This window comes from Geotrypetes seraphini, chromosome 1 (genome assembly GCF_902459505.1).
Source record: "Geotrypetes seraphini chromosome 1, aGeoSer1.1, whole genome shotgun sequence".
Lineage (NCBI taxonomy): Eukaryota > Metazoa > Chordata > Amphibia > Gymnophiona > Dermophiidae > Geotrypetes > Geotrypetes seraphini.
This window is the reverse complement of record NC_047084.1, coordinates 62,377,575-62,389,656: the sequence shown is the minus strand read 5'-3', so window position 1 is coordinate 62,389,656 and position 12,082 is coordinate 62,377,575. Positions and strand designations below refer to the sequence as shown.

Below are 12,082 nucleotides of genomic sequence, written 5' to 3'. Positions count from 1 at the left end.
GCCAAAGATCTTAGTAAATTTCATAAGCAATAATTAGCATACTTCTATATAACATCTCACCCTGAGAAAGCTATTTTCTGGTGGAAATGGTTTAGTACATCCAGTATCAGATTCAGGCTCGTCAATATCTACTTCTTTTCTTGCTTCGTCGTCATGTATGCATAAAGCTCCCCTGCAAAATATCAACATGCTATTAGAAAGACAAAACAGATTTATGCCATGGAATCTACTGAATTGATTTGAACCCTATAAGAAAAAGGGAGCTAGCCTTAATATGAACTCTATACTGTTTCATTGGCTTTGCTCACAATTTGGTACTATCAATTTAGATAAATGGATATTCAATGCATATTTTGAAGCTATCCTGTAAAACCACAATGTTTAATGATATTTTTCTTCTTTCCCTATGACAGAAATAAAAGGGCGTTGACTGGCAGGCTGGTTTATAAGTTTAAAATATGTCTAAATGGATAAATGTGTAATTTTATGTTTAAAATATGTAGTGAATTACCTAATTATGATAAATTTATAGATACTTGAATGATAAAGAATAGTTTGGGGGGGGGTTATTGATCTGTAAGAATCTTGTAATATTTTAAGTGATGTCTATAGTATAAATGTGTTTTTTTAATTGTTCTTCACTTATTGAAATTATTTTAAAATGAATAAAGATTATTAAAAAAAAAAAAAAGAAGGGTGTTGACTGGCAGGCTTCGCAGGAACTTTTTGTATCCTGAGGGAGAACCCCAAATTTAATATAACATAGGAAACAGATATGTATTTATAAGCTTACTATGTGGACCCTTTTATTAAGCAGCCCTATAAAGTGACCTGTGATATCCCCAGCTCAGGTCTGTCACACGTACTAAGGCCACTTTTAGCTCTGCTTGGAAACGGCCAATTTTTCTATTTTGTCAATAATGGCCATGAGCTAATTTTCCCATTAGTAATTGACCATGAGCATATGAGCACTTACAGACATCTATTTTGTAGGTGGTAAGGGCCAGATTCTATAAATGGCACTGAGTGGCACCTATATAGTAGGCGTCACTCAGCACGGTTATCAATCAACATAATGGCGCAATTTATAGGATCACGCCTAGTGGCACTTAGCGACTTAGGTGTCGCTAGGCATCCTAGACATAGGTATTGCCCCATTAGGCCAGCTTTTAACTGCCTAATTTGGCAATGCCTATATCGGACGCCTAATGGACACCTAAGCCAACCATGCCTATTCTTGGCCCATAACCATGCCTACTTTTTAACAAAGGTGTCGATAGGCATCCTTAGATGTGGAAGAGTGCCTCCACCTAAATGTCGCTAGGTGTCATAAGAGTAGCTGGTTTTAAGAAAGGTTTGGACAAGTTCTTGGAGGAAAAGTTCATAGACTGTTATTGAGAAAGACATGGGGGAAGCTACTGCTTGCCCTGCACCAGTAGCATGGAATGTTGCTACTCCTAGGGTTTTGGCCAGGTACTAGTGACCTGGATTGGAAACCTTGAGAACGGGCTACTGGGCTTAATGGACCATTGGTCTGACCAAGTAAGGCTATTCTTATGTTCTTAATATTTTTTTGTTTTTTTTGATTGGCTGAAAACCATTGTTGCTAATTACCATGCTGATTAAGCCAATTAAAATATAAAAATTAGGCGTGAATACCGAACTTAGGCGTGGCTAGGTGGCTGCAATTAGGGCACCTAGTGGCACCTAATGTGGGCACCTTTTATAGAATAAAGCCATAAGGGCTCACATGCTAACCACGTGTTAATTGGTTAACACATGGCAATATAAATAGATTAATCAATTAACACAGAACATGCCTACTCTCTGCTCCCCCCCAACTCACTCACATGCATTTGCAAAAACTACTGCTGGATACCTCAGCATGCATCGTTTTGGCCAATCAGGGACTTCTTTAGTCTCCTCCCTAAGAAAGTCCCTGATTGGCTCAGATGCCTCAGGCCCATCCCAAGAGAGAAGCAACAGGTACCTGGGCCAATCAGGGCCTAAGGCCCGCATTGCACAGGAGGAGTCCGGAGGAGCAGGAGGATCTGACTGGGCACTCCTCCTACTTCTGACTTAAAGGTACAGGGAGAGGGGGCTGATGGGGGGCGTTGACGGGGGGAGGGGCTCAATGGCAGGAGGGAGTGGGCATCCCTCCTGCTGTGTTTTTTTTCTTTGGGGAGCGCAGGGCGCCTTTGGGGGCTGGAGGGTGCGGGCATCCCTCCTGCCTTTTTCTTTGGGGTAGAGGAGGAAGGCATCCCTCCTGCCATATTTTTGGGGTTCGGGTGGGTTGCCGCAATTATCAGTGCCATTAAAAAAATGAAAAACAAACAAACCGGCAGAAGTCCTGACAGCAGTGACAGGAGGCTGCTTCTCCCTTCACTACTGTGAGGGCTCTGCACCGACTCAATCGCTCATGAGTCGGTGGGTTTGCATGCAAATGATTTGCACCTCCATGCAAATCATTTGCATGCAAACTTAATAGTGAATTAATCGCTGTTTGAAAATCGGCCAGGAATCGGCCAACAGCGAATGACTCCCTATCCTTTAGTGGCACATTTAAAACAAATAGAAGAAAATATTTCTTCACCTACTGTTTAGTTAATCTCTGGAATTCACTTCTGGAGCAAGGGATAAAAGCAGTTAATGCAGCCGGGTTTATAAAAGGTTTGGTCGAATTCCCACATGAAAAGATTATTAAAGTAGACCTGGCTTCTGCTTATCACTCAAGTTAGTTAGCATGGAATCTTATTACTTTTTGGGACACTGCCAGGTAATTTGTGACCTGGATGGGCCACTTTTAGACACAGGAAACTGGATCAGATGAACCCTTTATCTAAACTAGTAGGAGAACTCTTAAGTTCTTGTATTTCAAAATCAAGCAAAAAAAAAACAAAAAAAAAGACAATGAAATGAATACATTACCATAAGAAAGTTAAGGACATTTATAAACAAATCAGTAACTCAAATTTTCTACTTACCTATTTGGGAATAATGAGAAGTGACAATCTTCTTCTTGCTGCTGCTCACCCTTACATGGTTTCCCTCCATTTAGTGGTGCAGGATTATTGCATTGCCGTGTCCTCCTTCTCTTTAAAGAACCATCACAGGTGCTCCATAGTGACCAACAGCTCCAGTAACCATCAACAGCAACTTTAATGAATTTTAAAAAATTAAAAGTTATTTTTATTCAATGCAATAATATTTTTCAGAAACTTTATGGCTAGAACTCTTGGCTGACATTAGTGGTGTTATGTCCAAATAGCCAATGAACAGGTTATATCCACATTCTTATTTCAATTCACTTATTCAGAGTATATTATCCAAGACATTCACGCATACTTTACTCTGAACTGAGAGTTCAGACATCGGCAGTGAAGCTATATGAACAAACTTTCAGATAGAAACTTATCATACCTGTCTCGTCTTTGATCTCAATAAACTTTCAGTTGTATGCTCTATCTGCACATATAGATATCTAATTTTTTCATCAAAATCTTTTATATTTAATTTCCAATACTCATCTTTAAAGACAAAAATGGCTAGAGTTGAAGGGAGATTAATAGATAGCCGGAAGGGGTTGTGGGGGAGGTGACTTGGTTGAGAATTCAAGGTGGATCTTGTAAATCTTGACATAGAAGAACTCTGCCATTGTTTGGGGGGAAATGTGAGGAGGGGATAGGAGGTAGGGTACTTTGAGTAGAGAGCTGAGTGTGGCAAAGAGATGATGAGGGTTGGCACTAAGAGAGTTAGTTAAATGGTTGTAGTATTCTTGTTTGGCAAGCGAGAGGTAGATTGGAAGGCCATCAACATGAATTTGAAGTGTGTGAAGTTGGCATGTGTGTGGGATTTAAGCCAAAGACATTCAGCGGATCAGGCACAGAAACACAGGTAATGGATGTTGGGGATCAGCCAGGGCTGGGGTTTGGCACGTCTTACAGGACATGAAATGAGAGGGGCGAGGGTATCAATATCAGAAGAGAGAATGGAGTTATAGGAGAGGACAGCTTCATTGATAGACTTGTGTGACATAGAAGTTGAAAGGAGGGATGAGACAGTAGTGCAGAGTGTGTCAAGATCAATAGCTGAAAAGTGTGGGTAGTGATTGTCTGGGTTTGGGGGGAGGGTGATGAGTTGTGAAGGTTAGCAGATGATGGTCAGAGAGGGGAAGAGTTGAGGTGCAGAATTTTGGGGTAGAGCAGTTAGAGGAGAAAACAAGACAGTGGCCTTTCTCATGTGTAGGGGTGGTGGAGCATAGCTGGAGATTGTATGAGGATGTTAGAGCAAGAAACCTGGATGTATAGGAGTCAGAGGGGTGGTTGGCATGGATGTTGAAGTTGCCGAGGATGAGGAAGGGAGATAAGGGCTCAAGAAAGGAGAGTCAGGAATCAAAGTCAGTGAGGATGAAGGAGAAGGACTTATTAGAGCATCGGTATATGACTGCTACTCTGAGAGGTATAGAAGTGAATAGACGGATGGATTAGACTTCAAAGGAAGGAGAACGGTGAGATTGAGGCAGAAGAAGGGGTTGATATTTACAAGATGGTGAGAGTAAGAGTCCAATACCACTTCCATGACCATCTGGGCAAGGTATATGTGAGAAAAGGTACTCTTAATGACATAGGGCGGCAGCTGAAGCAGAGACTTTGGGGCAGATCCAGGTCTCAGTTAGTGCTAACAGGTGAAGAGTTCTAGAGATAAAAAGGTCATGGATGAAGATAAGTTTATTGGAGATAGAGCAATCATTCCATAGGGTGCATGAGAAGGGCAGGGAAGAACAGAAATAAGATTGGTTACATTGTGGTGTGATCCCATGAGTAGGTTGAGGACCAGTACCAGGGGATTGGGAGGACCAGGATTAGGATTGATATCCCCTGCAGAGAGCAAGAGAAGGAGTAGGAGAATACGAGTGAATGTGGGAGGCATGGGGTGGGTGGGCTGTGCTGTGGTCAAGATGTATACAGGTAGAGTGGGGATGGCTGAATGAAAAGGAAAAAGCATAGTAGCTGGAGGGCTGAGAAAAGGGTGGGGGACAAGAGGGACAAGAAGGAGGGTGAGGTAGTGAAGTCAAAAAGTGAGTGGCATGGTGATGAGGGGCTCAGTGGCTTGGGATGGGGAGAAGGGATGGGGAAGGTCAGTAGAAGGAAGAATTGGTGTACAGGGGTCATCAGGGAAGGGAAAGAGTGAGCAGTATGTGCCTCCTAATTGGACAGTAAGAATTGGCCTGGATATAATGGTGCAGGACAGATTAGTGAGGTTTGTGAAATAGTAGTGGCAGTGGCATAGCAACGGTGAGAAGCAGTAACGCCCCACTCCCACCCTCTTCTCTGCCCCAACCCCATCCGCTCTTTACCTGCTACCTCCTACCACGCATGTACGCCCCTTCCCTTCCCCTATACCTCTTTAACATTCCTGGCATGAACAGCAACCCTAACTTGCTGCTTACACCTGCGTTGACTCTTCCTCTGATGTCACTTCCTAGGTGTGGGTCCAGTAAATGACATCAGAGGAAGAGCTGATGCTGGCACAAGCATCAAGTTGGGGTTGCTGCTCGTGCCGGGAAACATTAAAGAGGTAAAGGGAAGGGAAGGAGCGCGCATGCACGGTAGTGTGGGGTGCGGGGTGGGGAAGGAGCAGGGAGGGGCAGAGAGAAAGACAGGTGCCAGTACCCCCACCAAGATGGCGCCGGTGGCAGACCGCTCCCCCCCCCTTACTACACCAGAGTGGTGACTAATTTCATAAAATGAAAAGGAGATTAAATTGGTAAACTCACCAGGGAGACTCCATTAGTGAAGGACAGAGCCATGTGAATACCACAGGACAGTAGGGCTAAAGAAAGCTAAAAAAAAACCCTTTCTGGCTCGCATCTGCAGTGGGAGAAATCCTAACAGAAAGAATGAAGCTAGTATGGACCTTTTAACTGCTTCAATGAGGCTGGAGAATGAGTTTATCACAGGTTATTTTGACAGTCAATCAATCTTTTAACTGCTTCAATGAGGTTGGAGGAGGGACTTTGGCAGAGAATGACTTGGCACAGGTTAATGTGGGTCCTGGTTTGGTGGATATCTTGACAGTCAATCAATCAGCAAGAGACAGATGTGTGTATTACTCTACAGAGTTCAAAGATAATCCCCAATATCTCTCCTCTTCTTTATAACTCCTAACTCCCACAACAAAATGTTTTTCCACAAGTAGCACTATATATATATATATATATATATATATTCAGCATGTCACGGGAATGTCAGTTCATCACCATGGTGTCATCTTGATGTCAGTTCATCACCATGGTGTCATCTTGATGTCATCACTCGCTTTCTCCATATCTTGTCATACAGATGATTTCATGGACTATTTTCGACGTGTGGTGACATTTATCAGTGAACAGTGATACTGTCTGTAGACACCGATTTCTCAAATGTCTATCTTAGCTTTTTTTGAAACAAGTCATACATTTTAGATTTATTTATTTATTTATTTAATTATTTTTCTATACCATTTAAGAGACTAAACAGTTTACATTAGTTATAAAAGAAATATAAAATTATTAGCAGACTTAAAATTAATGACAAATGAAAATCTTAAAATCCTTATATCAGGATGTTCTCTTCTACCCATGTAGCAAATAATGAATCACAGTTTGCAGTGACAAACAGCTTAGTTTTTAGCTGTTTCTTAAATTGGAGCTGATCAACACACATTCACAATTGACCCACCAAAGCATTCCACATTTTAACACCAGCAATACAAAATGTCATTGCTCACACACAGTATTTATTTGATACCACTTTCTTGCTGTCACTATTATCATATTATAATAATAAAATGCTAAGCGCGCATGTGCACTCTTACTGCCGTGTTCCCTGATCCCTGATCTGTAGGTCTGTGGTCGGCAGAAGTGTGCATGCGCGCTTACAACGGATCTCTCTCTCGTAGACCCCTAGGTGATGTGCGGGCTTGCCGGCTCCGGATGCCATACACTTGACGGACAAAGTTTATTTTTAAGTTCAAAGCCGTGGCGGTGGCTCCTCTCTCGAACCGCACCTGCGTCGGAGAAGGCTTCCGATGCAGGCGGGGATCGAGAGAGGAGCCGCGACGATGACATTGAACTAAAAAATAAACTTCGAAATAAAACTATGGGAGCCGTTCCGAAAGCATCGCACCTCTCCTCGATGCACCCGATCCCCCGTTGATCCTCCCATCGCGGTCTGACCCTCACATCACTTCCCGCCATCTGACCAGTTCACTTGGCCCCCTGCCGCCCCCCCCTTCCTGTGGTCCCGACAAACCTGCTGACTCCAAACCTGCCGACTCCAGCAGCGTCTGCAGCACTCTAAATAGAAACATAGAAACATAGAAATTGACGGCAGAAAAGGGCCATAGCCCATCGAGTCTGCCCATACCAATGATTCACTCCCTGATTCTTACTCTCCTAGAGATCCCACATGAATATCCCATTTTCTCTTGAAATCTAACACGCTGCTGGCCTCAATCACCCGCTGAGGCAGCTCGTTCCAATGATCGACCACCCTTTCGGTGAAGAAGTACTTCCTAACATCACCCCAAAATTTTCCTCCCCTGATTTTCAGCGAGTGTCCTCTGGTTACCGAGGGCCCTGTAAGACTGAAGATATCATCTTTCACCTCTATACGCCCAGTAATATACTTAAAGGTCTCAATCATGTCCCCTCTCTCTCTTCGCTCCTCCAGTGAGTACATCCGCAGTTTTTTTAACCTTTCTTCATACGTGAGATCCTTGAGCCCCAAGACCATCTTGGTAGCCATTCGCTGAACCGACTCAATTCTCAACACATCTTTTCGGTAGTGTGGTCTCCAGAATTGAACACAATACTCGAGATGAGGTCTCACCATGGATCTGTACAGTGGCATTATGACTTCAGGTTTTCTGCTGACAAAACCCCTACGGATACAGCCTATCATTTGTCTTGCCTTGGACGAAGCCTTCTCTACTTGATTGGCAGCCTTCATGTCGTCGCTAATGATACGCTGCTTCGGGGCGTTCTACTGCCCTGATTTGCTCTGCCGCATCTCTGATGATGTCATCAGGGACGTGTCAGAGTACATCAGGGCAGTAGAAGGCCCCGAAGCAGCGTGTGTAGAGTGCTGCGGATGCTGCTGGAGTCGGCAGGTTTGTCGGGACCGCGGGAAGGGAAGGGGGGTGGCAAGGGACTAAGGGAGCCAGCCAGACCGCGGGAAGGGAAAGGGGGGTAGGGGAAAATGCTGCTGCTGTACAGAGAAGTGGTGTGGGTAGAGGGAAATGGGGGGGGGGGTTTGGAATGATGCTGCGGCTGCTGTACAGGGAAGTGGGGGGGAGGGAAATGCTGTTGCTGCTGCACAGGGAAGTGAGGTGGGGGAGAGAAATGGAGGGGGAGGGAATGCTGCTGTAGCTGCTGTACAGGGAAGTGAGGGGAGGGAAATGCTGTTGCTGCTGCACAGAAAAATGGAGGGGCAGGGAATGCTGCTGCTGTGGCTGCTGCACAGGGAAGTATGGGGGGAATCAAAATGCTTCTGCTGCACAGGGAAATGGATGGGGGAGAGAAATGCTGCTGCATAGGGGGCAGGGAGAGAGACAGATAGAAAGAAAGACAGACAGCAGGAGGGAGGGAGACAGAAAGAAAAGAAGAAAGACACAGGGGCAGGGAGAGACACAGAAAGACAGACAGACAAAGGGGGCCAGGGAGAGAGACAGACAGAAAGACAGCGGGAGGAAGAGAGACAGAAATAAAGCAAGACAGACAGACATATATTCTAGCACCATTAATGTAACGGGCTTAAATACTAGTTAATACATATTTTTGTTCACACATTTTTCAATTATTTAGAATAGGACCCCTGAGGAAGGTTAGAAGCTAGTTATTAACAGCGCTAGAGATTAGTTATTTATGCTTACCCTCTGAATAGATTGCAAAGGGTAAGCATAAATGGGAAATTCTCGGACTGGGAGAAGGTGACAAGCGGCGTGCCCCAGGGCTCGGTTCTTGGCCCATCTTATTTAATATCTTCATAAATGACCTTGAAGAGGAAACAACAAGTAATATAATCAAGTTTGCAGATGACACAAAACTATGTCGGGCAGTTGGGTCACAAAAAGACAGTGAAGATCTCCAGAAGGATCTAAACCAGCTGGAGGAATGGGCGGAAAAGTGGCAGATGAAGTTTAACATAGACAAATGCAAGGTGATGCACCTGGGTAAAAAAACATAAGGAACATGAATATAAAATATTAGGTGTAACATTGGCCAAAACCGAACAAGAAAGGGACCTGGGGGTACTGATAGACAGGAACCTGAAGCTGTCGGCTCAATGCGCAGCAGCGGCAAAGAAAGCAAACAGAATGTTGGACATGATAAAGAAGGGGATCACGAGTAGATCGGCGGCCATTATAATGCCACTTTACAGAGCAATGGTCAGACCACACTTGGAGTACTGTGTCCAACATTGGTCTCCATACCTAAAAAAGGATATAACCCTGCTGGAAATGGTTCAGAGGCGAGCCACGAAGCTAGTAAAAGGTATGGAAAATTTGAGCTACAAAGAACGCCTCGGAAAACTGGGACTGTTCACTCTCGAAAAGAGGAGACTGTGAGGGGATATGATAGAGACTTTTAAAATATTAAAAGGATTCGATAAAATAGAGCAAGAAACATCGTTATTCACATTGTCAAATGTGACACGGACAAGAGGTCATGGACTGAAGCTGAGGGGCAGCAGGCTCAGGAAAAATGTCAGGAAGTTCTGTTTCACACAGCGAGTGGTGGATGCTTGGAATGCTCTCCCAGAGGAGGTGGTGACGGAGACTACCATTCTGGGTTTCAAGCGTAAGTTGGATGCGCACCTCCTTGCAAATCACATTGAGGGATACGGGTAATCAAGGTCTCTATCTGGGAGCACCTGGCTTGGCCTCCGCGTGTGCGGGTCGCCGGAATAGATGGACCTAGGGTCTGATCAGGTGAAGGCGTTTCTTATGTTCTTATGTTGTGTAGTAGGATTGTACAGGTTAGTTGCCTAAATACTTCAGGAACAGGTATGTTTTTAGGTGTTTCCTAAATTCCCCATAAGTAGTAGGCGTGAGCAATTGTTCCAGATCTTTGCCCCTTGATGTGAGAGAAGATGTTGATGGTGTTTCTTAAATTAACATCCTTTAACCGGTGGGGAAACAAAATTCGAGTATGAGCTTCTCTTATGTCTGTTGTTTGAGAAAGAGAAGAGGTCAGTTATATATTTAGGGGCTAAACCGAATAGTGCCTTAAAGCAAAAGCATCCAAGCTTAAATTTAGATATGCAAGGGAGATCAAGGTTGACTAGGGAAAAGAAAAACTTAATTGATAGCTGTTACTTAGTCTTCTGAAAATGAGTTTGAAATGTATTCCATTTCAGATTAAAATGCATGAATCAGTATGTTTTAAATTGCAATCACATTTATGGGAAAAGCTATATAAAGTTTTTCTAGTGGGTGTTGTACAGCATGGTTATTTAGGTATATAAAAAGTCTTCCTAAGTATACTTTTTTTCATAATAAGAAATGTGTGGGCACATAATTGCTTTTAGATCATCTTTACTTATTTGAATCAATTGTATGAGCATGCACTTGCCTAAATATTAGTCTTATTACTGAGTACCTGAAGTATAATCCGGGGCTCGCGTCTCACAGTTATCTCCATAGGTCCCAGACTGACAGATACATAGACATTTCGTGCCTGATAATACAGGTCTGCCATTATTAGGACACGGGGCACATCTGCAAGGGTCAAACCTCTCCAGGTACTCAGCAAGAGCTCTCTGGAGATTGCGGCGCTTTGTCACTGCACAAGGGAAATCCTTTGCCAGATCCAGGATTGGAGACAGCTACAGAAAGACAAAAAAATGCAAGAAATCACTTTATATGATTTTCTATGGTAGATGTGAACACACATATTTTTGTTCTTATTGATGAAGCAGGGAGAGGGAACCATTGTTAAACTTGCTTTAACTGAGTGTACAAAGTTTTGGAAATTACCATTAATACACAGGCCCCTAAGGGAGGAATTTTTCAATGTGCCTGTATCAGGCTGGGTAGGATTTCCAAGAGAGGTTCTTCATACACACACCTAGAAGACCTTCTCAACAAATGTGCCAGAAAAAAATGTTTAACTCCACTTTTTAATTCCTTGGACCATACATCTGGAACAATCTACCAGCTCATCTGTGGCTGATTCCCAGACACTGTTTCTTCAGGAAAAGACTAAAAATATACCTCTTCTCCTTGTAGTTATGAATGCTCTCCGCGGTCTAGTGCTCCCATTTATCACTCCCCCATACTCTGAACTATTTACGCTAAATCTGCTCACTTTAATCTGGAATCACAAAAGTATTCTTTCTTGCTGTGAGCCGCAATGTCGAAAACTGCGGGATATAAGAAGCTGTATTATTATTATTATTTTCACCCTGGTGTTATCCTGTTAATTAATAGGACCAGGAATAAGATGTTTTAGGACAAAACACACATCAGTAGTATCACATTTATCCTTCTTGATTCAAAATTGCCTCACATGCTGGTTACACAGTATCCCTATCATGGGGTCTAGCTCTAGTCAGAGCTGTCATAAAACTTCACAGTCTTCAATATAATAAAGGTTGCTTGCCTTAGCTAGCCATGTACCAAAAGTCTTGCACTGCTAGCTCTCTCTCATCTCTTTCTTCCCAGGGCTTTGATCCAACCCGCAGCTAGGGAACTTTGCTATCTCTGAGACTTCTTCAATCTGGGAAGTCTCTTCCTGGAGGATTTCTCTCCCTCAGGGACCACTCCTGACTTACTCCGGTATAGATCAAATATCCTCCTCCTTGCTGAGTCCCGCCCCTCTGACTCAGCAGGGCTGCATTTCTTTTTTTAAGGTGGCTCAGCACTGAGCTGTAGAACTCCATGCATTCTGGGACATGTAGTTCCCTTACTCTTGGGCTAGCGGGCCCTGCTATATGGTGGCAGAATGGTAGCATTAATGAGGGAGAATCCCTTACTCCTTCACAGTGTTCTGTTAAAATGGTTTATTTTATCACATCATGCTATTTTAGCACAAAGTCTC

General features: G+C 43.5%; 1 protein-coding gene across 1 annotated transcript in view; it reads right to left on the bottom strand.

The window, feature by feature from the left end:
* C6 (complement C6) overlaps positions 1 to 12,082 on the bottom strand; it is a 132,007-nt gene that overhangs the window by 54,223 nt on the left and 65,702 nt on the right. The window contains exons 11-13 of the mRNA XM_033957775.1: positions 10,643 to 10,868; positions 2,985 to 3,156; positions 61 to 172 (exon numbers count right to left, since the gene is read on the bottom strand). Of these exons, the coding sequence (XP_033813666.1) occupies positions 61 to 172; positions 2,985 to 3,156; positions 10,643 to 10,868 (510 nt within the window). The remainder of the gene's footprint in view (positions 1 to 60; positions 173 to 2,984; positions 3,157 to 10,642; positions 10,869 to 12,082) is intronic.